Source organism: Gastrolobium bilobum, unplaced genomic scaffold, assembly GCF_033153095.1.
Source record: "Gastrolobium bilobum isolate Gb01-03AN ecotype WA unplaced genomic scaffold, APGP_CSIRO_Gbil_v1 utg24965, whole genome shotgun sequence".
NCBI classification, from domain to species: Eukaryota; Viridiplantae; Streptophyta; class Magnoliopsida; order Fabales; family Fabaceae; genus Gastrolobium; species Gastrolobium bilobum.
This window is the reverse complement of record NW_026898524.1, coordinates 17,422-44,672: the sequence shown is the minus strand read 5'-3', so window position 1 is coordinate 44,672 and position 27,251 is coordinate 17,422. Positions and strand designations below refer to the sequence as shown.

At 36.2% G+C, this 27,251-nt stretch overlaps 1 protein-coding gene across 1 annotated transcript; it reads left to right on the top strand.

Annotated features, from left to right (window-relative positions):
* The first annotated feature begins 23,577 nt into the window (after positions 1–23,577).
* On the top strand, positions 23,578–25,652 carry LOC133317043 (ervatamin-B-like). The gene is made up of 4 exons (XM_061518835.1): positions 23,578–24,052; positions 24,826–25,058; positions 25,153–25,281; positions 25,392–25,652. Exons 1-4 carry the CDS (start codon positions 23,578–23,580, stop codon positions 25,650–25,652), a joined length of 1,098 nt encoding a protein of 365 aa, XP_061374819.1.
* Positions 25,653–27,251: the final 1,599 nt, after the last annotated feature.

Below are 27,251 nucleotides of genomic sequence, written 5' to 3'. Positions count from 1 at the left end.
ATTGTGGATATATTGGTTTGGTAGAAGGGTCCCCAACGATTTCTTCACATTAGACCTACAACCTTGGCTCATCAAAAATGTGAGTAAGGGTTGGAATTATCAAATTCATGTTGATTGGAGAGATGTTTTCTATACTACTTGCTGGAATCTTTGGAATTGGCGTAATCATCATATTCATGATGATAGTTTCCGAAGGCCAAGCAATGATAAGCGTGTCATTTCTGATTTTATTGCGCATTTAATTGAAGCTAGAGGTAATAATAGAAGCATTCTTGGCAGCTTCCCTAATGCCCATCAGCCTACTAAATGGTGTCGTCCTGAACCTGGTCGGTTGAAGATTAACACAGATGGTGCTTCTTCCTTATCTAGGCAGCATGCTAGCTGTGGAAGCCTTGCTAGAGATCACAATGGTGCTTTTCTGGGTGGTTTCTCTTTCAGATTAGGTTTCTGTAATCCTCTTGATGCAGAACTCTGGGGTATCCTCAAAGGCTTAGAGCTGGCCTGGGGTACTGGTGCTAGGAGAGTGGAGTTGGAATGTGACTCAGAAATTGCTCTTAGCACTATCCAAGAAGGGAGCAATAATCACAGAAACTCTCAGGTTGTTTCCCGTATTCACAAATGGCTTGCTGAAGATTGGGATGTTCGTTGGGTCCACACTTTTCGAGAAAATAACAGATGTGCTCACTGGTTTGCTTCTAGGCATTTTGAGGATGATAATAATCTTATTGTTTATCATTCTCCTCCTTCTCCTTTGTTAGAGCTCCTTCTTCAGGATGCTTCTGTAGATCTTTTAAGTTCTCGCGTCGTGTAATTTTTGTTTTGTTTGGGGCTTTTGCCCCTCTTTATTACAAAAAAAAAAAAGTGAAAAAAAGAAGAAAAAATGCCTCTATCATATTCATGCATGTAGATGAAAAATGCAGTTTCAAAAAGAAAAAGATCAAGTTCTAGAGAATAAAGATCACGAGCAGAAACACACGAGAAAGAGAGAATGGCAAAAGATGTAATCCATTCATAAAGACCCAAAATCTCACAAGGGTAAAACCAAATTATGCAATTAGCATAACAATATCAATCAACAAGTAATATAATCCAAGAGTCAAGAATTAAGCCTGATCAGAATAATCTATCAAAAGAAATATGTCCAAGTTCATTCCATGTATAACTTAACAATTATCAGAAAGAAAAGGAATATACACTTATTGACAATTAAAGTTGAAATAAAAAAATGCAAAGAAAAAGCGACTTATGGGATACTTATTAAAACTTATTAACTTATTATTCTAGTGACATATACGCATTTTTTATAAAAAAATGCAAAGAAAAAGCGACTTGTGAAATAAAAAAAGGAATATACACTTATTAACTTATTATTCTAGTGACATATACGCATTTTTTATAATTTTCTGGGATACTTCATCGGTACGCAATTATACCGAGTAGCAGAACCGGTATCTGCAATTTTTGTCCGAAAAGCGACTTTGAGCATTCTTAATCACTTTCTATATTTATTTAAGCCTTCTTATAATTATTAAGGTCAATTATGGAATTATTTCTTAATTTCACACATTTAATTAATTATTTTCCTTAATTAACGGTGCAGGTTCTTACATTCACCCCACCTTTCTGAGGATTTTGTCCTCAAAATCAGAAACATACCTATCTCGAAAGTCGGGATACTACCGGAGAAGCTCTTCCTCTCGCTCCCAAGTGCACTCCTCCGGAGTTCTTCCGGCCCACTGCACTTTGACCATCGGAATGATCTTGCTCCTCAGCTGCTTCTCGCCAAGGTCGAGAATCTTGAGTGGTTCGACGGGAGTCTTTAGGTTCTCCCGAACCTCCACATCATCCGGTTGCACCACGTGTGAAGGATCCGCTACATATTTCCGAAGCTGAGACATGTGAAACACGTCGTGGATGTTGGCCAAGTTCGGAGGCATGGCAATCCGGTAGGCAACAGGTCCTACTCTACCAAGTATCTGGTATGGCCCAATGAACCGCAGGCTCAGCTTCCTCACTCCAATTGCCCGACCAACACTGCTGACAGGTGATAGTCTCACAAACATGTGCTCACCCTCACTGAACTCCAGTGGACGATGCCTCACATCGTAGTAACTCTTCTAGCGATTTTGCGCATGCTTCAGCTTTTCCCTGATCAACTGGATCTGCAGGGTTGTATCTTGGACAAAGTCCAAGCCAAACAGCTCCTTGTCTCCAACCTCAGACCAGTAGGTAGGAGTCCGACATCTCCTACCATACAATGTCTCGTAGGGTGCCATGCCCAAGCTAGCATGGAAACTGTTGTTGTACAAAAATTCAACCAATGGCAGGTACTATCTCATGCTGAACCCTGCTCCAAAGTGCAAGCCCTCAACTTGTCCTCCAATGTCTGGATGGTCCGCTCAGTCTGTCCGTCAGTCTGAGGGTGATAGGTTGTACTCAGTCTCAACTGCGTACCAAAAGCTTCCTGCAGCGCCTCCCAGAACCGAGATGTGAACTTCATGTCCCTATTACTAATAATATTCTCGGGCACCCCGTGAAGTCTCACAATCTCGCGAACATAAAATCTGGCCAACTGCTCAGTAGCGAAGCTGACCTTCACCGGAAGAAAGTGGGCAGACTTAGTCAATCTGTCCACAATGACCCAGATAGAGTCGTAACCAGCCTGAGTCTTTGGCAATCCCACCACGAAGTCCATGGAAATTATATCCCATTTCCATTCTGGAATCTCAAGAGGTTGAAGTTTACCAGACGACTTCTGGTGTTCTATCTTCACCTTATGGCAAACTAAGCACTTGGACACAAAAACAACTACGTCCTTCTTCATACCCGGCCACCAATAGTTCCTCTTCAAGTCCTGATACATCTTTGTAACGCCAGGGTGGACAGTAAACTAGCCCTTATGAGCCTCTGTCATCACCTCCACAGTCAAAGGACCTCGAGAAACCACAATCCTCTTCTAGAAGGTCAACAATCCATCCTCATTCCAAGACACTCCATCTTGGTTCTTCACATAATCTAGGCACTCTCTCTGCACTTGCGCCTCTTTGATCTTTTCCATGAGCTCGTTCTCAACTTGCACGGTTTCCATTTCGAGAAGTGCACCCCCAAACAAGGAAGTCACCATCAGATCTCGAAACTGCTCAATGATGTCATAGTCACCCATGGTCAAACTGGATAGACTCACGAATTTCTGACTTAAAGCATCAACTACCACATTGGCCTTGCCAGGATGGTACTTCAACTCAACGTAGTCCTTCAGATACTCCATCCATCTTCTCTGTCTCATGTTCAACTCTTTCTGATCAAACAAGTACTTCAAGCTCTTGTGATCACTGAACACAGCAAACTTCATGCCATAAAGATGATGCCTCCAAATCTTGAAAGCAAACACAATAGCAGCCGACTCCAAATCATGAGTCGGGTAGTTCTCCTCATGAGGCTTCAACTGCCTCGAAGCATAGGCAATCACTTTGCCCAACTACATCAACACACATCCGAGCCCCTTTCTGGAGGCGTCAGTGTAAAGCTCAACTTCTTCAGCAGGATCAGGAAGGACCAACACAGGTGCGGTAGTCAATCTCTCCTTTAAGTCCTGAAAACATTCCTCACACTCGTGAGTTCACACAAATGGAGTCACCTTCTGGGTAAGGCGAGTCATTGGCAGAACCAACATGGAGAATCCTTGGATGAACCTCCGGTAGTAACCTGCCAAACCCAGAAAACTCCTCACTTCAGTTACCGTCTTGGGCCTCTCCCAATCAAGAACGGCCTCAATGTTGTTCGGATCCATTGCAACTCCTTATGCAGAAATGACATGACCAAAAAACTTCACAGACTTGAGCAAAAACTCACACTTCGAAGGCTTAGCATAAAGTCTTTTCTCCTTCAGCACTTGCAACATAATCTTCAAGTGCTCAGCATGCTCTTCCTCCGTCTTTGAGTATATCAAGGTATCATCAATGAAGACGATCACAAACTGATCTAGGTACAGCTAGAAAATCCTATTCATGTAATCCATGAACATTGCGGGTGCATTTGTGAGTTAAAAAAGAATCACCAAATACTCATAGTGATCGTATCTCGAACGAAACGCGGTCTTCGGGTCATCCTCCGGTTTCACCCGAATCTGATGGTATCCAGACCGGAGATCAATCTTCGAGTACACACAAGCGCCCTTCAGTTGATCCAACAGATCATCAATATGTAGAAGGGGATACTTGTTCTTGATTGTCACCTTGTTCAGCTGCCTGTAATCGGTGCACAATCGCATAGTCCCATCTTTCTTCTTCACGAAGATGACCGGTGCTCCCCATGGAGATACACTCGGTTGAATGAAGCCTTTCCCTGAAAGGTCCTCAATGTGTTTCTTCAACTCCGCCAACTCTGATGGCGACATCCGATATGGAGCCAATGAAACGGGACCCACACCAGGCAATAAGTCAATGGAGAACTCTATCTCCCTCTGCGGCAGAAACTCAGGAAATACCTCGAGGAATTCCCTCACCACAGGAATGCCAGCGATATCCTCCTGTGACCCACTCACCAAACCTCCCAACATGACATAACCGAAAGCCCCTGCTCTCAAGGCTCTCCTAGTCTGCAGTAACGAAATAAAAGGCGAGGAACTGGCTGTGGCATCACCCGGAGACATCACGACTCGTGTGGCACAACAATCTATCAATGCACAATTTCTGGACAACCAATGCATGCCCAGAATAATCTCCAAATTGGCTATCGGCAACCTTATCAGATCTACCGAGAACTCACGGCCATCCCACTGAAATGCTACATCGCGATGAACAGTGGTAGAATCACACATTTCTCCGGTGGCGGTGGTCACCCGCAACGGTGGAGAAAGCACAGACATGGGCAACTCAAGCCCCACTGCAATCGGGGTAGCAATGAAGGAATGAGTAGCCCCGGAGTCAAACAAGACATCAACAAACGATCCACCAATGGTAACAGTACCTCTGACAAGGTTCGGAGCTCGGTCCGACTGCTGCCGATCCAAAGTGTAAACTCGTCCCGTAGTAGGTGGCACTGCAGGTGCCGCTGGTGGTGGAAGGGGAACCATCTGTAATGGAACTGCTCGAACTGCTGCATCTCTCGCCGTCGACGACAGACAATCTCTAGAGTAGTGGCCCTCCTTGCCACACTGAAAGCATATCAACTGGCCTGACGAGCACGGCCCAAAGTGAGTCTTCCCACACCCCAAGCATCTGGGAGCGGGAGGTCTTGCTGCACTCCCTGAGCAGAAGTCCCCTTAAACTGATTTGGCGCTTGCCGAGTCGCCATCTGATTTCCCTTGCCTTTACTCCCAAACTTCCTGTCCCTCCAGGAAGTGGAACTACTAGTTCCCTTCGTCTCAGCAATCTTGGCCCTCTTGGCCTTACTCGAGTTGCAGAAGTCCTCGATGTTCCGACACTGCTGTACCAGTGCCCCGAAGTCCCTCGAAGCAGAACCAGCAAGGTAACCAGCAACATCCTCATTAAGTCCCCTGCGGAACTTAGCAGCCAAGAAGATCGGAGTAGGCCTCTCCATCCGAAAGTGAGCGAACTTAACCATCTCATTGAACTTGGTCAGGTACTCGTCAACAGACAACGAGCCCTGCACCAACCTGTCGAATTCCCCCTGCTTCCTCTCCTGAGCATCATAAGGGAAATACCAACCTAGAAAGCAATCCTCGAAGAATGGCCATGTCATAACATGACCCTGCATCTCAAAAGCATGCGAGGTGTTTATCCACCACTCATGGGCATCGCGCTCCAGCATATAGGTAGTAAACATCAGTTTCTGCGGATCTGTACACTGCATGACCCGGAAGATCTTATCCAGCGCCTGTAGCCATCTAGCCGCAGCAATAGGATCGTAAGATCCATCAAAAGTAGGTGGCTTATGCTTGCGAAAAGCATTAAGCCAGCGATCAATCACATCTCTATCTTCATAAGGCTCCACATAGGGTTCCATCACCCCAGTGAGTTGACCAGTGCCCTCAACATGGCTCTGGCTCTCGTCCTGCAGACTAGGTGGAAGGGCGGCGGTGGAAGTGGTGGCGGTGGGAACTGACCAACAGTAGGGCCAGCTCTCATCTCCTCCAACATGACCCTCATCATGATCATATTCGTCAAACGGTTCGCCTCAAGAGCATCCTCTGTGGCCTTCTGGTTCGCCTCACGAGCGGCGTCCATCATTGCCACGTTGGCCAATCTAGCAGCCTCCTGCATCTCAGCTAATGCAGTCAGGATTGGGTCGGGTTGACCCTCAGCAGTCTCGCGAGTCTTCTTGGGTATTACCATGACTCTGCACAAGTTACACAAGTTATGAGTTGATCAGGCCCATGCAATGTGATCACATGTATTATCATAATAACACTCAACGGAGCAAACACACAAGACAAGACACAGCCAATCATCCTAATTATTGCAATACATATAGGCTTTTCCCTAGAAAGTGCTCTGATACCATAAAATGTAACACCCCGTATATATCCGGTTTGTTATCATATCATCGTATTAAGCCACGCTTAATTTAAAAATGCGGAATATCTTTTTCTTTTCAATTATGACATCATTATCATTAGCCAAGTTGAATTACTTACTCCATTTCATAAAACATCGCCTGTATGTAAATTGCAAAAGACAGCTAACTGAAATACCTCATAACATAGATGTGAGTATCTAAGTCACGGATCTACAACACGTAGTCCGAACAATATCCTGATACATTATTAATTACAACTAGAAACAACAAAACATAAAGGCAAGTCAATGTGGCATGGACAATCCCCACGCTCACCAAATAAGGCGATAAAGCCCCACAACAGTCTCAACAATAACATCATGAAGCTAAAAGCATAAAAGGAAACAGTCAATATCCAGCATCCAACATAAGCAGCATAACAACATATAATCAGCTAAGCTCCGGCCTCCTGCCGCTAGAGGTCTTAACCCCCGCATTACTTGAACCTGAAATATGTGCCCCAAACGTGGGGTGAGATCTCTAAAAAGAAATCTCAGTAAGACAAGGGGTCCTCAAGGATCTTCCACCCCAAGCTCACTTACACGTGCAATATAAGTTCAAAAGCATTTAACAGTATAAGTTCCAAAACTATGCAATGCAACAGATATTCATGCCATGTGTGTTTTAACTATTCTACTGGCCAGAGAAATGCAGGAATACGTCTATTACCTACAGTTAGTACAAGGAACATCGCTTGCACCTCACCCACAGCCTCACCCTCTTGTATGTACCACATACTCATGCTTACCGTATAGGTGGAACACCACATGCTTATCATAAAGGCACTCGGATATAACAGCTCAACAACATTTCACAAATCAATATATCATGAAAACAACATCATGCATATAACCATACCCCCATGGGACATGGTGGAACTAACAATGGCTAACCTGAGGACACGAAAGCTTACCTTGCAAGCTAACTATCCACTGCCAAGAGTCCACACTAGCTCAAAGCCCAAACAAAGCAGAATCACAATCTGTTTCGGACCAACAATATATCAATAATCATGCTTAACAAGCCTAAGACACAAAGACAACGCATTTCCTTTACGTTTTACATCTTTAGGCTTCTCACAAAGCCACAAGCCCTTAATCACTTAGATTCTAACTTACAATAATCATTACAGAAGTCCTCAGTAGCCAATCATGGGTCCACAAACCCAAAATAACATTCTGTATGAACAGTACCTTCACTGTTCACGAAAACCCAGAATATCTGGATATTCGTCAGGGGCATATCCGGATATCAATATCCAGATATCTCGCTTCCAATATCCGGATATCTATATCCGGATATTCAGATCCCCATATCCGGATATCATATCCGGATATCAATATCCGGATATTTTGTGACAGAATACAGTTCTGCATTTCGCGAGATATCCCTATCAAAGGTGGTTCATTTCATGCATATAGAAGCTTAAACATGCGATTTAAGGTGTGTTTAACATTACCCAACCTTAAGTTATCAACTTTAGCTTGTTACATGCATCAAGGTTCCACTTTTAACCAAAGAAACAATGGTCAAGGTTGGTGAAGCTTACCAACAGTTTAAAACAGAGAAAGGAATGCTCTTGGAGATCTCTATGAAGCTCCCAAGTCTGACTTCCAAGGGTCCACGAAATATGACAACAAAGCTTGGTCCTTTCACAACAAAGATGGCTCCTTGAAACCCACAAGTTAAGAACAATGGCTTTCTCCTCACAAAACAGTGGAGTAAGCCTTCAAGCACTCCAAGACAGACCTCACGCTCAGAGAATGGCTGACCTTTCCACTCACAAAGCCAACCCTCACCCCAACCAACTGTTTAGATGAAGAGAAATGAGAAGAAAGGTGCAAACTTGGGAGATTTTCAAGCAAGGAATGATCAAGAATGAAGGTGGCAGCATGAGCACCCAAAAACTCTACGTAGCACTCAGCCAAAATGACCTAAAAATCAGTGTCCCTTAGTATATATAGGCGGATTACACTTAATCACACTATATTAGCACTAATAGCTACGCTTAGCATTTTAATCTCAAACTTTGGAATCTGAACCTACTCATTTTTCTAAGATTTATCATATTTTTATTTTATTTTTCGTAGCACCTTTCCGGTATGCACTTTTCCATAGCCAGTATCAGTTCTGGTACCAATTCTCATTATTTTGACTTGAAACTTGTTTTACAAGTCCTATATATTATTCTAGTGACATATACACATTTTTTATAATTTTCCGGGATACTTCATCGATACACAATTATACCGAGTAGCAGAACGGTATCTGCAATTTTCTTCCGAAAAACGACTTTCAACATTCTTAATCACTTCCTATATTTATTTAAGCCTTCTTATAATTATTAAGGTCAATTATGGAATTATTTCCTAATTTCACATATTTAATTAATTATTTTCCTTAATTAACGGTGCGGGTTCTTACATCAACCACAGGCACGGTGGTCCCAACGACACAGAGTTCCAATATTTCACAATTGATAAACATAAACACAAATATTCAATATATAAATAACAAAATTCAATGCATTATCAATTGCTCCATAAGAGATTTATATATCAACCAAATATCAATTATGTCTGTAATTAACAATTCAACATGATAAGTAAATAATAAAGAACTCAAGCTCCCACTAACCAAGCACATCAAAAGGACTCACAATGCACATGTTCTTCACATGCATTTCAAATATCATGGGCCTAAGTCCTTTGGTTAGAGAGTCACTTAATATTCTCAATAACTAAGTCATTCACATACAATACAAAAAAGAGACTTTTCTCACACTGACCTTATGGTAAATATACTAACAGAAATTATTTTCATCATAGCTCAAGAAAGTCACTACCTCATCAAATCACCATTAATGTAAAATAAAATCCATGTTGATTTAAAAAGGATATAGAATTCAAGATCCTTCTCAAAGAGGCCTTATAGAAAATTCATTTCAAAATAAACTCATATCCTGACATTAAAAACTAAGCAATTATCTCTCACTGACTTGACAATAACTTCAAGATCACACAAAATTAATCATATCTCTCCCACTAAAAAAAATGTCAAATTTGTTCTTTACATTAATTATAGGCTAACACACAATGCCTTATCAAGATAAAAAATAAGATAAAAATCTAGATCTCATCTTCATTAATCACAAATCAAGCAAATCAACAATTCTATTATGGCATTGTTATCGTTTATATCAAAAGAATATTTATTACATAAATGCAATTATATTAATTATGAGCAATGAAATAATTTTAAGAAATAATTAGCATATTATAAACTCTCATTTGGGCAGAGTACATAGTACATAGTTATTTCACATTATTTTAAATTTTATCTCAATACAAATTTGAAAATTGATGCATACAATAACTTCTTTTGGACAGATAATTGCAAACAATAATTTTTATCAATAAAGAACTCTAATAATACACAAATAATATTCTGAATAATCATGCCCAAATAATATAAAAAATCTTATAACATGTGTTTTTAAAATTCATATTGCATTAACTAAATTATAATTTATGCACAAATTCTAATCCCCAATATCAATAATTATACATCTTAGCTCACTAATCAAACTTAAATAAGAGAGTACATAAAATCTATGCTAAATTAAGGAGAGTAACATTATAATCACTATAATCTATAATATTTTTTATTAATTAAAATTTAAAATAAAAAAATCATGAATATTTCTCACAAAATTAAACATGAATAAGAGCAAGTAATTTCAAATAAATATTTATGTATATAAAAATTAAATAAATATTCAAGATATTGATTTTAAAATGAATCAAACATAGAAGTTTATTATTAAGGCAAAACAGGAATGCATCAGAGTAAATTATAGGACAAAATATACCTTCAATTAAATCAAGATATTATAATGAGGCCAACATAGAAGTACATTCCCCTTTGGACAAATTGCACTAACCAAGGTTAAACCAGCCAAAACCTCAAATGAGTTAATCAATGAGCACAACACTGAGTTTGAAAATTTATCCCCTTTGGGCAGATAGATTCCTAGACCAATGAGCCTCCAATAACTTTATCTACAATCTCAAGAAGAAGTTGCTCAGGATGAGTTAATCATTTAGCACAACAGATTTTCATAACAAGGCCAACATAATAGTACATTCTCCTTTGGGCAGAATGCACAAACCAAGGTCAGAACCTCAGATGAGTTAATCAATGAGCACAACATTGGGTTCGAAAATCCACCCCCTTTGGGCATATAGATCTCTAGCCCAATGAGCCTCCAATAACTCCATCTACAACCTCAAAGAAAATTTTCTCAATGAGTATACACTGGCTTTAGAGATGTGTCCCTTTTGGGCAGACAGATCACCTAGACCAATGCACCTCCATTAACATCATCTTAAACAAATTTACAGTTATAACACACAATTACCCCCTTTGGACAGGAAATTGCATGAAATAACCAAGATCATTCCCAAACAAATTTTGTATTTAATCAATTCAAGCGGAAGCATGCATCTTAATAAACAAGAAAAGAAATTATTAAAGCAAGCATATAAGGTTTATCACTTTTCCAAAAAAGGATATTTATCACAACAATTTATTTATTTATTTTAAATATATCATAAAATCATATTTAATTATAACACCACACAAGTAATATTTTATGAAAATTAAGTCATTATTGGCCTCATAAGTGCCTTATGCGCAATAGCTATGGATGAGCTTCACTCAAAAAATCCAAATAGGTCTTCTTTCTCGCCAAGCAAATCAACCACCAGTGAAATAAGTTGTATTCATAAATAACCCCCAACTCTAAACAAAATAGTATTCATCAAAGCTATCATGGATTCATGTTTTTTTATTCATGTTAAATGTGATGTAACCCACGTGACTACCAAATAACTTTTATTTTAAACTATTCATTCCAAATAGTTTCAAACTAAATACAAAAACAACAATGGTAATATATTTACTTCTATCCAAATATTTTCATTAACCCACAATCGCAAACATAAAGATATATCTTTAAAGCTTTCAATCAAATCCAACAAGGATGTTTTAAATCCATAAAAAATGCTATCTATTATGGATTTAAATTCCAAAACAAAGAGAGTTTCTTCTAAATTAATCATGTCAAATTTTTTTTCTTATATATCTTGTTCGAAGATTCAATATTAAAAAAAAAATTTGACGAATACAATTGACTTCAAATCAACTACATAATTAAATAACTTTCATCACCACTGTATAACAATTTTTATTTTTCTTTCTGATGAAAATAGTTGGTTCGAAGCCAATTGTTGGGCAAGTGTTACATCGTTGCTTTCTATAGTGTTGGCACAATGAACAAGTAACTATTCCATGCAATTGGCATCGCCGAAGCTACCTAAGGCCTTAGATGTGACAACCAGGGGAATCGAAGCCCACGCCCTTGAGTTTGATCTTCGCAGAAACAAGGGGAACTTGATGGTACTATTTGACAATTCGTTCTTAATCAAAATTTTCATTTTTTTTTTTAAATAAAAAATTGTTTATGTCTATTGACTTTGATTAAACCGATTAATTGCAATAAATTCAAATCTCACAAATAATTTAAAAATTAGTAAAGATTGTTGCAATGAACCTCATTTTTACAAAGTAACAAAATTAGGTTTTGATTTCTTTAAGAAGAAAAAAATACTCAATTAGAAAGCCATATATTCAAAAAAAATAAAAGGAGGTAATGGATTTAATCCCAAAATTACAATCATGCCAATATGTTAAGCGGTTGGATCCTAATTCATATAATCCAGGCATACCAAATGTAAGAAATTTCAAGATGAGAATATATGAAATTAGAACACTAAAAGATAGGCTTACTTGTTGAAGACATGATTCTTGATTGTTTGAAGATTTCTTGTTTCCTCTGATGCTCTTGCAATGGAAAGACCAGGATTTTTCTCCGCAATTCACACCACTCCCTGATCACAACCGTTGATGGGACGAGTTGTGGAGTGACAATTTTTCAACACAATGTGAATAAGGGTGTAAATGGGTCAGGCTGGCCCAGCCCAGCTTACTGCCCGACCTACATTGAGCCCAGCCCAGGCCCGACCTTTCAGAAAAGTAGAGTAGGCTTAGGCTTATAAAAAAGCTTTTTTAATAAATAGGCAATAGGCCAATTTTGTCAAGCCCAGCCTACAGCCTTGTAGGCTGGCCTATTTAATTTATTAAAATAAAATAATAAAATAATATTTATTTTATGTGGCAAAGACACAAAGTACCAAATACCAATATCTCTTACTTTTTGTGCTATTTTATTTTATGAAAGGAAAACTTGTCTAATGTCTCCAAATTTTACATGTTGTTGCAGCTTAATACCATGGAGCAATGAGTACCTTGCTGGATTATGATGTTACTGATGAAGATCTTTCAATAATATCTTCTTTCCCTTGTCTTGATGGTGGTTTAAAGATTTTTAGATGAATGGCATTCTCTTGTAGACTTTATTTCAGCATCCAGTAATTGTATTTTTCTTATTTTTCTCATTTCTTTAACTCTATTCCTCTATGATATACATTCTAGAGCTGAGGTATTATGTTGACTCTTTCTTCTTTGTCATTTTTTTCTTATGAGAAGTACTAGTGCATGCATGAATAAAATTTTCTTTGCTCTATACAATTATTTTTTTTGCTTAGTATATATAGTGGGAGGCCTACAAGGCCTGTAGGCCATGTCAGACTTTCTTATTTTTGAAAATGGGCCGGACTTGGCCTACAAATAAAGCCTTTAATAGGCTAGTAGGCCAGATAGGCTGAATTTTTTTTGACGTAGGCTTGGGCCAGGATGGCCAAAGCCCAGCCCAGCCCAGCCCAGCCCAGCCCATTTACACCCCTAACTGTGAATGCAGGGGAGACCTAGCCAACTTATTAACCCTAGTCCTTTTCCCATCATGGGCCTATGGGTTAGGCCTACACCCACACTAATCAGTTTACGGATATCCAAGCCCAAATCAAAAGGATCACTAATTAACTGGGCTTTATACTGGACCCCTATATGTATCATGACGTAGCCCGTTTTTATTAAAACAAGAAAAATTACAATGGATGGAAGCCCACAATTATTATAAAAATTTCTAACATATCCCACTAAAAGGAGGTGAAAACAAAACGATTCTAAGAGTGAGCTATAATTGTTCATCTTCTTGGTTGGAAAGATTTGAAGAAAAATGAGAAAAGTTGATGATAGAAATAAAAGAAAACAATGGAAAACATATAAAAATACCTTAGCTCAATATTGAGCGCTGATACCATCAGAGAAATTAAAGAGATAAAGGAATTTGCAAAAATTATGTTGAAATTTTATTTGAAATTATGTGCAAGAAATAAATAGCTAACTCAGCTAAACGAATGGAGGCTATGAAGATCTAATAATAATATGCACGTGACCAATTGCTGCAAATCCCTCTAAAATTATAATTAGGGATTGATTAATCATAATGTCATAGCCCATTGAGACTGATCATTGCTAGCCAACTATTACATTCGATGGAATCATTGTCATTGTATAAGTGATGGTCAAAATTGTTTCGTCGAAATATTTATGCAGATAATAAAATCAAAGACGGTATTTGATCAGATGCAAATTCCATCAAAAAATCATATATCTGACAGAATTGTCATCAATTAATGCTGACGGAATATGTCCTCGCTAATGTTAAATTTTCTAGTAGTGTGTTGTGTTAGAAAAAATATCTTTAGAATATATGTAAATATCTATTTTCTTATTTTATTAGGATTTGAGTTAGGTATGGGCTAAGCCTATTAGTGTATCTATATATATTGTACCTCTTTTATCAATTCAATAAATAGATTTATTTTCAATGTTCCTTTCTTCTCTTGTTATTCAAAATGGTATCAAGAGCCTAACGAAAGGAACCTTGATCCGTTTCTTTTTCTGATGAAGCCACTGCTCATCGTCTTTGAAAAAAAAAAAATTGGATATTGTCTCATTATCAGTTTTCGGATGTTTTATTTCTTCTTATATCGTATTTTCATCATTGCTGAAACTTTCTCTCCGCGATCAGACATCAAAACCCCATTGTCGCCGCATCTCCGCCGTCAACCACCACTGTTCGGTGACCGTTTCTGGCAATCTACCTATCGACGTGCTCGTCTCGACAGAGCGGTCTCATCTGCACCCGTCGCATCTCCAAAGGCTTCTGAGAGTGCGTGCAAGGTGTGTATTCTTCTCCTGTCAGGCGGCACATTGTAGCACATGGAGGCTTCGTTCCTACCGCGACCGGTTGCGTTCTTTTCGTCTCACCGCTATGGTTCTGGATATGGTCTTATATTGGTGTTTCAGCGTCATTTTTTGTTGACACACAGATCCCTCCTCTACTTGTTAGTTTTGTGATCTGTTTTTTTGATTATTTTTTTAGTAATGCCTCTTTTGCGTCCCTAACAAAAAATATGGTCCTCACTTTAGTCACTTACAAAAAAAAAATTAATCGTCTGATCCCTATAAAATTTAAAGTAGACCCATTTTAGTCCTTTTGAAGGACTAATGTGGGATTTTTTTGAATTTGTGAGGGACCACAATTTCAACTAAATGAGTCCACTTTGAATTTCTTAGGGACCTCAGGACTTTTATTTTTGTAAAGGACTAAAGTGGGTACCATGTTTTTTGTTGGGACCCAAAAGGGGATTTACTCTTTTTTTCTGATCTTGATTATGGATTCCCCTATCTCTTATGTTTCTGGGTCTCCGGCTACCCCCAAGTCGGAGTCTACTATTTTTTCCAATTATATCCTTACTCCGCTGAGTGTGGATAAATTGGATCGGTCAAATTATGATTCTTGGTCATTAGATATGTGACTTCGGTTGGATGGGCAGGATTATACACCACATCTCACTACTAAGTCTGATTCTATTGCGGCTAATGAGCGCACACGATGGAAGATGATTGATGCTCAATTGTGTAGTCTCATTAAAGCTACTCTTCATCCTTCAATTAAGCAAATTATTCTACCCACCAATACCTGTGAAGCTATTTGGAGTCAAGCAAAGGCATTATACACCAATCATACACAGCGACTCAATGGTGTGTGTCATAAATTGATGATTACTTTTGCTCCTCGAGATTATGATTGTCCTATGTTTGAGTTTTTGGGGAAATCTCAGAGTTTGCTTCATGATATTAATGAACTTCTTCCCCTTACTGTTGATGTTACTAAGGAGCAGGAACAACATAATACCCTTTTTATGTTGTTTATTTTATATGGTTTACCTTCCCATTTGTCTGCCAATCGAGATCAAATTTTTGGGTCTGCTATAATTTCTACACTAGATTCTGTGATGTCTACCTACTTAGGATTCCACCTAAGCCATCTAGATCATCATCACATCCTATGACCCATGTACCTCCGGTTGACTCCTCTGCCCTTGCTGCTCAGTGTTATGGTCATGGACGTAAACCCTCTAAAGGAAAGCTATTATGCACTCATTGTTATCAGACCAATCATACTATGACCGTTGTTGGAAGCTCCATGGAAAGCCACCTTAACCTCCTCAGAATGCTTATGTTGCTCAGGCTTCCTCTAGTGCTCCTGATCCAGGGTTACCTTCCGTTGTGAAACCTTCTGCTGCTCTTCTTATTGAATTTGTAACTTGGTAGTCTGATAAGAAAACATTTGGTCCTATTGCATCCATTTCTCCCACTGGTAATTCTTTTGTTGGGATCTCTCATTTACACTTTATTGGCCCTTGGACTCTTGATTCTGGGGCTTCTGATCATATTTCTAGTAATAAGTCTTTATTCACTTCTCTTTGTACCACTGGTTCATTTCCTACTATTACTATGGTCGATGGGTATCTGGTCAAATCCCGTGGGATCGACACGATTCTTCTTTTACCTCATTCATCTCTGGATCATGTTCTCTATATTCCAGATTCTCCTTTTAACTTACTTTCTATTAGTAGTTTAACAAAATCCATTGATTGTATTGTTTCCTTTACTAAAATTTGTGTCATCTTTCAGGATCGGAGTTCGGTGAAGGAGATTACCAAAGGATGTGAGTCTCATGGCCTCTACCAACTTTTTTCTTCTTCTTCAGTCAGCTCCACTGTGGATTCTCCTCTCACTATACATGCTCGTTTGGGTCATCAAAGTCTTGTCAAGCTTCAGAAGATGGTTCCACATTTATCATCTCTTTCTAGTTTAAATTATGAGTCTTGTCAGTTTAGAAAACATGCTCGTAGTATGTTCCCAAGTCATCTTAGTCGTCAAGCTTTGTCCCATTTTTCTATGGTCCACTCTGATATTTGGGGACCAAGTCGTCATCCTTTTACTTTAGGATTTAAGTATTTTATTACTTTTATTGATTATTATTCTAGATGTACTTGGTTATTTTTAATGAACAATCGTTCTGAGCTATTTTTTATTTTTCAGTTATTTTATAATGAAATAAAAACTCAGTTTGTTATTCTTATTCATACTTTTCGTAGTGATAATGCATGTGAGTATTTATCTCATCGGTTTCAGCAATTCTTTTCGTCTCATGGCATTCTTTATCAAACATCTTGCCCTTATACACCCTAATAGAATGGTGTAGCTGAGCGCAAGAACCACCATCTCGTTAAGACTAGTCGTGCTTTGTTAATTGATGGCAATGTTCCCTACAAATTATGGGATGATGTTATTCTCTCTACATGCTATCTCATTAATCGCATGCCCTCATCTGTTCTTCATCACCAGGTACCTCACTCTATTTGGTTTTTCCATCAAGTTTTATATCCTTTGACCCCACAAGTGTTTGGTTCTACATGTTTTGTTCATTATCTCGACCCAAGATTGGATAAACTAACTCCCAAGTCTCATAAATGTGTTTTTCTGCGTTATCATCTATCTCAAAAGGGTTGTCATTGTTACTCTCCGAATTTACGTAGATACTTTATCTCGGCCGATGTTTCCTTTTTTGAATAAGTTTCTTTTTTTGGCTCTTCTACTACTTTTGTGGACACTAATTCTGTTCAGTCATCTCTCCCTGTCGACACCTTTGAATACCTTTCGCCTTACTAGTCTATGTTTCTGGCTCTCCTTCTATTACCTCTTCTCCTGATGAGTTACAAAATGGTTCTCCAGATGTTTCTGTGGGCTCACATTCGACTGCATCTCCTCCCTCAGCTTCGGTCCCACCTTCGGCTAGTGACCTTCTCATTGTTCTTCATAAAGGTACACGAGATACTCACCCTCCGGCAAGGTATACAGTTAATATTAGTTATCATCGTCTTTCTCCATCATATTATGCATGTCTTTCCTCTTTGTCTTCTGTGTCTATTCCTAAGACTACATGTGATGCACTTTCATATTCTGGATGGAGGCAAACTATGATTGATTAAATGAGTGTCTTTCATCAAAATAGTACCTGGGATCTGGTCCCTCTTTCGTCTGGAAAATTTGTTGTTGGCTTTCGCTGAATTTATGCTATTAAGGTAGGTTCTAATGGTAAAGTGGATCGTCTTAAAGCTCGCTTAGTGGCGAAGGATTTCACTCAAGTATTTGGATTGAATTTTATTGATACTTTTTCTCCTATGGCAAAAATGTCTATTGTTTGCCTTTTTATTGTCATGTCTGCTATCCGCCACTGACCTCTCTACCAACTTGATATTAAGAATGTTTTTCTTCATGGTGACCTTGCAGAGGAAGTTTATATGGAGCAACCTCCTAAATTTTTTACTTAGTGAAGTCAAGTTTTGTTTGTCGTCTCCGCAAGTCTCTATATGGTCTCAAACAATCTCCAAGAGCTTGGTTTGGCAAATTTAGCAATGTTATTCAACAATTTGGTATGACTCGAACTGAAGCTAATCATTTTCTCTTTTATCGTCATTCAACTTCCGGATCTATCTACTTGGTGGTATATGTGGATGATATTGTCATAACAGGTAAAGATAATCATGGGATCACCTAGTTGAAACAACATTTATGTCATCATTTTCAGAGCAAGGATCTTGGGAGACGTCAATATTTCTTAGGAATTGAGGTGGCCCAATCTAAAGATGGAGTTGTGATATCTCAGAGGAAATATGCTCTGGATATTCTTGAAAAACTGCTTTTTTAGATCCTGAGAGGTAGAGATGATTGGTTGAAAAATTGAAATATCTCACAATCATTTGGCCTAACATTTCATTTGCAGTTAGTGTGGTAAGTCAATTTCTTAATTCTCCATGTCAAGAACATTGGAATGCCGACATTTGTATTCTTAAGTATATCAACGCATCTTCAGAAAAATGCCTTGAATATGAAGATAAAGGTCGTGTTAAAGTTGTTGGATACTCTGATGCTGATTGGGCCGGTTGTCCTACTGATAGGAGATCTATTTCTAGATATTATGTCTTCGTTGGAGGCAACTTTGTTTCCTGGAAAAGTAAGAAATAAAATGTAGTTACCAAATCAAGTGTTGAAACAGAATATCGCTCCATGGCTACTACTACTTGCAAGTTCATTTAACTTAAGCAACTTCTTAGAGAGCTCAAGTTTGGAGACACTGGACCAGCAACTCTCATTTGTGATAACCAAGCAGCGCTGCACATTTCGTCCAATCCAGTATTTCTTGAAAGAACCAAGCATGTCAAAATAGATTGTCACTTTGTTCGAGAGAAGGTCCTTGCTGGTCGTGAAATTACAACTAGTTTGTACCCTCTAATGATCAATTAGTAGATATATTTATAAAGTCTTTGAGGGGTCCTCGAATAGAGTTTATATGTAACAAGCTTGGTGCTTGTGATTTATTCGTTTTAGCTTGAGGGGGAGTGTTAGAAAGAATATCTTTAATATATCTATAAATATTTATTTTCTTATTTCATTAGGATTTGAGTTAGGTCTGGGCTACTAAGCCTATTAGTATATCTATATATATTGTACCTTTTGTATCAGTTCAATACATAGATTTATTTTCAATGTTCCTTTCTCTTGTTATTCAATATGTTGAATCCAACTTTTTCTCCATCCCTTTCTTCCTTGAGCAAAAATCCTACACATCTAACAACTAAGATAACAAAACATGTTTCAAAATCTCACAATTAACACCATTTTGCAATTAAATCACACATTCTGATGACTTGAATACAAAATACAAAAAGTTGAAGCGAAAACATATCCATAGATCAAGTTTAGAGATATTATTAAGTGATATTATCATCATCTACTACACCGATCGACCTTCATAGTTGGTTGGAATCTTCATTGTTACTCCTCGTGCTGCTGGTTCCTTATCAAGATGGCTGCGTGCATTTGGACTGCAAGATAAGGTTCCTTGCAGTCTCGGTTAGATGGCTTTGGCATCCACAACCCAAGCAGATAATATGTTGTTTGGCAAAAAATTTATTCACAACTAAAATTTTAATTAATATAGAATAATTTAGTTAAATCTGAAATTCATGCAATGTCACAGTAGTTTTTAATGGTTGTTTGTTCATATATATGTTCAATTGATTCATGAGTAAGTCGCATACTGTGGTTTTTAATGTACATATTTTTTAATGGGAGTCAATAGTTGTCTTCAACAATCTCCACTGACGAAAGTTTTATTATTTAGAACCAAAATGGAAACTAATACCTTTTTCATCAGGATCTAACGATAGAAAAATAAGTAACTATAGATTCATAGTGGAATAGTGTTTATACGAATTGAAAGCTAAATTCATTCCCTTGATCATGTCGTCCGAATCAGATTCAATTTTCAAGTGATTTTAAATTAGTTGTAGTTATCGTTTTGGTTTCTCCCAAAAACAATCAACGGATCCATTACCCTGTATCTTAAATGATTAACAGCTGTACCTTCTAGAAAATTACTCTTTATGTTATTCCATAACTTTTTTATCTCGAAATTTATTTTTGGATTAAACATTTCTTTCATATAGTATATTATATTTATAGATTAAATTATTATTTTAATATTAAATTATTTAGTATTATATATATATATATATATATATATATATATATATATATATATATATATATATATATATATATTATTCTAACGTAATTAAGATGTATTTTTGAAATATATGCAAATAAGAATTATTATGCCTAGTTTAATGTGGTTCTAGCTAGAATCGTGTTTTTTATGGGTTGCTTGGCCATATTCAAGATTGAATCACGAGTGAGTCGCAAACTGTGTTTTTTATTGTACTTTTTATAATGGGAGTGTTGAAGAAGTATAAGAATTATTAATATAGTCTCATCCAACAGTTTAAATTTTTGGGTTGAATTGATTTTTTACATGGTATCAGAACTTTGATGATACGGGTTTGATTTAAGTTTTGTGAAGTTTCTTAGCACATGTAGGTAAATCTATGTATTGTCCACCATTCAAACCCAGTAATTAAATGGATTACTTTTGGTCTAAATTGGAGAAGTTTCTTAAGAAAGAGCGTCATAACTAATTAACATAGTTGTTTTGGTCTTTATGGATAAAGGGAGGCAAAACTCAATAACTAAATAATTAGATGGATTACTTTTGACTAAATTGGAGAAGTAGATTAGTTTTAAGTGCATACAAGCTAATCAAGACACTACTCGATGTCTCGATCACAATATCAAAAGAAAAAAATAATAACATATCTTAAGACTCTATCAACAAAAAGGAACTCAATAGTTCTCCGTTAAATAAAAGCTATTTGTTGAGATATATAGTCCCACATTGGTTATATGTGCAACTAATGTGGAGTTTATAAGGCCTTGGACACTCCCACCCTTTGAGCTAGCTTTTAGGATGGTGTATCACAAGGTTCTTTACACTATTTCAACGAAGCTTACCTATTTGAGGCTTATATGACGGGCTGATGGATTTCCAATTAATATTCTAAATCCATTTGCAAACCTTGTATTATTTTAATTTTATCGTACCTCTACGAGCACGATATGAAGTTTAAAAATATATTAATGCAACAACTAGACATCTTCCAAAAAAAAAGAAAAAAAATGCACAACTAGACTATAAACCTCGCAAAAAAGGTCAGATCTTAGACACTTTAATTAAATACCCCAAAGTCCCAAACTATGTCTCAAGTTAAGTGAGATGAAACCAACTACTAGACTTACCTAGCTAATAGATAGGGATTATATCTCAATTTATTTAGTTTCAAATTTTGAGCAATGAAGGGAATAGCTTCCTCTTAGTTAATGTTAATGCTAAGCCAAGGATACTTTTATGAGAATAACAATTCTGCATCTGTGGCAGAAAAAAAAAAAATCTGCCACAGAAAGTAAATTAAAGAGAGAGAAATCCATAAGGAGAGAGAAACTGATTAAATGAGAAACTCACTCTTAATTTACTCTTTGTGGCAGATTTTTTTTCTGCATCTCCCTACTTTTATTATACAACAAAAATGAAAATCGAAATAAGTGAGATAAAAAATATTGGAGATTAAAATTAAAATTCACTACATATTAGCCAATTATTAATATTTTAAAAATTAATGAGTAAAATATTCAACAAAAATTATTTTAAGGTTAAGGGTAGAAAAAAGCTATCTAATTGTATATATAGTAAAATTTTCAATAAATACTCTTGCCACATCTCTAATATGGTTAGTTTTTATGTGATAAAGTAGGCTGTGCGTTGTGCATGGAACAATTCATATCCGATTTTGACAAAATCGAACTGAACGGGTTTTAAACGATTTGGTTTTCAAATCGAACCGGTTTTTTTTTTTAAAACCGGTTTTTAATTTTTCAAACCGGTTTGAAACTGATTCCAAAAACGATTTATGGTTCATAACTGGTTTTGATTTAAAATCAATTTCAAACAGGTTTTAATTCAAAATTGGTTATAAACTATAAACCGGTTAACAAGTTCAAAAATGGTTTTATAACAAATTCAAATTCGGTTTTTGATGAATTGTGCTATTTTTATAAGTAGTCATTATTTCTCCCGGTTATAGGTAGTTGACCAACTATTTCTTGCAAGAATCTTCATTGATTTGGAACTCTCCAGACGAAATGATTCTTAAATAAATTAATTCACGTTGTTTTGAGAGTGATTAGTAAAAAAAAATTGAATTATTTTAAATAAGTGGAGAAAGGCAGCTGAAGCAGTTGCATCTATGATTTTTGCACGAAACAATGGAAAATTTGTAGAAAGAAATAGTTTACTTAACATCAACTTTAATTCTATCACTGGCAAGATGATGAATTCACCTTATTTAGAAGACGCAAATGATGACTCACCAAAAAAGAAAAATACAAACATGTTGAAGAAGATTGAAGTTTTATAAAAAAAGAACCAATGATAAGCACATTTGGCCCAAATATTCTATCAGTGCATAAACTAGTTAACCAAAACGGATTTACTTATTTGTTCCTTTAATTGTATAGCAATTTAGTTATGAATAACCATGGATATAATCAATTATTTTTATGATTTGGTAAATAACCATAAAATAAAATGCAGTTTATGAAACTAATTTTTGAAAATAACCAATTTTTAAAATATGGAGCAGTTTGGTTATGAACTGATTTGATTCTTTTGGACATTTTGTACATCCCTAACTTCGAAAGGTTATTGTAGTTTAGAGTTTTGGGACGAGAAAATGGGCGTTTTATTTACTGGGAATTCAAATTGTTTTTTAATGAGTTGGAATTCAACAGAATATATATGTGCATGTGCATCCCATTATAACAGATAATTATTTCGTAAAATTTAATTTTAAAACCTTACATTCAAAACAATTAAAGAAGAAAAAAATTAAGAAATATAACTTCATCTATATATGAATTCAATTACAAACTTGTTGAGTTGTTGGTATTTCTTTTAAGTCACTTTTGGTTTGAGTGGACAAAAATCACTCTCACTAATCGCTATAAATTAATATTAAGCACATGGTTTATCCATATCAAGTTTAATAATTCGTAAGTAGCAAAAACTATGTCGTCAACCAATAGCTGGAGCTAATACGCTACAAGTTAATGTTTTTCATCAAACTACTAGCCATCCACTACCTATAAATACATGAAACTAATATACGAGGAATGCAGATCAAACGTTTGATAAACTCAATCAATCGTTTGAATAAATTAACGATCATGATGATTTCCCAGACCCCAAACATGTTTCTCATCATTTTCATCTTCACTACATTCGTATGTCTCTCTTCAAGCTCTAGTATCCCAACCCAGTACTCCATATTGGGCCCTAACCTTGACAAGCTTCCTTCTCAAGATGAAGCCCTCCAACTATTCCAACTATGGAAGAAAGAGAATGGGAGGATCTACAAAGACCTAGAAGAGATGGCAAAGAAATTTGAGATTTTCCTCTCAAATTTGAACTATATCACAAAGTCTAATGCAAAGAGAAGGTCATCTTCTACCTACCTTCTTGGTATGAACAAATTTGCTGATTGGAGCCCCAAGGAGTTTCAAAAAACCTACTTACATGGCCATGACATGCCCAAACAGCTCGGTCACGTAAAGCAGAATAATTTATCATATGCAGGGCCTGTATCCCTAGATTGGAGGCGAAGAGGAGTTGTAACTGGAGTTAAGGACCAAGCAAATTGTGGTAAGATTTTATGATAGAGTAATAATGCAAGGAAACAAATAATATGACAAATGGTACAAACAATTAACCTCACAAATTAAGCATATCCAATGTTAGTTTTGACATTTTCTATATAATATTTGTTGTGATAATAGCAACATTATTTTTTAACAAGTACACATATTGCTTTAATTTTTGGGTGAAGCTATAGTTTCAAATATAAGATTAATAGCTACTCTGAGTTTGCTAGTGCTATTTTTGTTTTTGGTTTTCTCTGTTATAAAATGGGTAAAAAAATATTGGTTTTTTAAAGGGGAAATTAAAAAACTTTTGACTGTTTGTAAGAATAACAAGTCTTATAAATCTTATTCCTGTCAATTTAATTTTGTGCATATGATAGTAAATCAATGGGTATACTTTAGTAAATTAGAACCGCCAAATGCACAGAGATCAATGGTTGACATTGAAGGATAAGATTTCTTATTTTCATAGCAGTGTTAAAAAATTATTCTCTTTTTTAAAATAATATTATATAAAGTTATGTTGTCATTAATTCAAATTCTCTTCTAACTTTTTTAAACATATTATTGAAATTGCTAAACCCAAAGCCACTGGAATTGATTTAGTAATGAGGGGTTTGGGCAGGTTGTATAGGTCATGTGTTCAATTATCATTTGTATCAACAAAAAAAAATTGCTAATGCCTTATTCTAAAAACAAGGGATACATATTGGTGAAATAACAAACAAAGCATTTGAGTCAATCGTAGAACTCTCATACATACTTTGTTATTAGGAAGCTGCTGGGCGTTCTCAGCCACAGGTGCCATTGAAGGAATAAATGCAATAGCCACAGGGAAGCTTATTAGTCTATCTGAGCAAGAGCTTGTCGATTGTGACCCCAAAAGCTACGGTTGTGACGGCGGATGGCCAAGTAATGCATTTGATTGGGTTTTAAGCAATGGTGGGATTGCTTTGGAAACTGATTATTCTTATAATGCAATTGGGAGTACCTGTTATGCCTCTCAGGTCTTCTTTTTATCAATGTTTTAAAATATTTTTTCCTACTATTATTATTTTTTTAACTTTTGGGGTTTTACCTTTTTTTTTTTTTTTTAATTAGGTTTCAAACAGTGCAAGCATTAATGGCTATGAAAACGTATATCCATCAGACGACGGTCTCTTGCTTGCTACTTATTTGCAGCCTATTAGTGTGGCTATTGATGCAAGCGACTTTCAATTTTACTCCGGTGTAAGTCTTTTATATTATCAATGTTAATTTCTTTTCTTAATTTGTAAGACTAGAACATCATATTTTTTTTCTTTTTTTCTTTTTTTTTGGCTCTATTAATTAATTGCCAGGGAATCTTTGATGGTCCCAACTGCGCAACGGATTCTCAGTACGTAAATCATGCTGTGTTAATAGTGGGTTATGATTCGGTGGATGGTGAAGATTATTGGATTGTGAAAAATTCGTGGGGCACAAATTGGGGAATCAATGGATACATATGGATCAAAAGAAATGCCGGTTTACCATATGGGGTGTGTGCAATCAATGAATGGGCTTACTACCCAACCAAAAAGCAATCAGCATCAAGGAACCCAAGTATTAGTTTCATGTGATGATTACAACACTTTGAAATAGTTATCAAAGCAAGTTGTAGCATAAATAATTACTGTTTTATATATACATGTGTGAATCTGGCCTGAGACTCTGTTGTGCTGTTTTGGACACTTAAGTTCTCCACAGTGGACAGAGGTTTTAGGCCTAAATAAATGAAGAAATGTGAAATTTCTTCTCAATCATATAATACTAAACAGTTGTTTTATTGTGTATCATCAAATAATGTTACTAAGGGTTGTCCTATGCTCTAAGTGATGCGTGACAAGCTCGGGTGAATTATGATACGCAACTAATTACGCATCATGAACTTATACCTTAGGATAGATAAAATTTGAAATAATTGAAACACATACAAGAAGGACAGGTATCACAAAAATTAGTGTTATTCCCTCGTTGATCTTTAACTTACAACCATGAAAAGATAAAATTCCAAATAATTGAACACATACAAGATATTAAAAAATGGAATTCTTCATCTATTTTACTTCCAAAACTCCAAGTATAGGCAACGTAAGAAACTCAAATATACCAATAAAAAGACTAGTTACATGCATAACCAATAAAGAACCTCTTTACGCTGACAACGGTGAATATAGTTGACTAAGGGTTTGGCTCATATTCCACAAAGACTTGGGTTCAAATCTCAGTATCAATAAGCAACTATCAGTATCCATTACATTACTCGAAACACCAGACCATAATATCCCTGGCAAAAAAATTAAAATAATATTTTTTAATTAAATAATTACGCATTTATTACAGTTTTGGAAAAAATTGCGGATCTATTGCATACTGTAACGCTCCATTGAGGCGTCTCACCCTAAGGGGAAGACGCTTAAATGGGGCGTCTCTCATGAGGTGTTGACACGTGTCACTTTTTTTTCCAAAAAAAAAATTAATTTAATCATAAAACTTCTAAAGGCCATAACTTTTGACTCGAGTATCCAAAGCAGGTAATTCTTTTTTTGATTCCACATAACTTTTTGAGATCTACGCAATGACATCTCATTTGATATATTTTAATTCTCACAAACATAATTTAAATTTAAATCAGGTAATCCTTCTTCCTTAGATATTTAGAATATTTATTTAATTATTTCCTTTATTAATACAGATTTTTCAAATTGATTTTTGAGTTTACATCAAAAATCAAATCTTTATTTTATTTTCCTTATTAATAATAATTGTTACTTTTAATTTAAATCACAAACCAAATTTTTGTTATAATAAAAATAAACAAATTTATTTTTTTAATTTAAATCACACATCAAATCTTGATTTATTTTTTGTATTAAATCACAAACGCAGAACTCAGAGACTTCTGAGTTTAAAAATGTGACACGTGTCAACACGTGTCAAAACCTAACACATCACCAATCACGTCTAAATTAGATTTCAATCAAGAGGCAATCACGCCTAATTTAGGTAATTTTATTTTTGAAAAATATTCATAAGCCATCATTAATTTCAGACCACGAATAATAACCCCGAAGCTTATAGCATTAATCATTAATTTTAAAAATAATATCCTTCTTCCTTAGAAATTTAGAATATTTATTTAATTATTTTCTTTATTTCTACAGATTTTTCAAATTGAT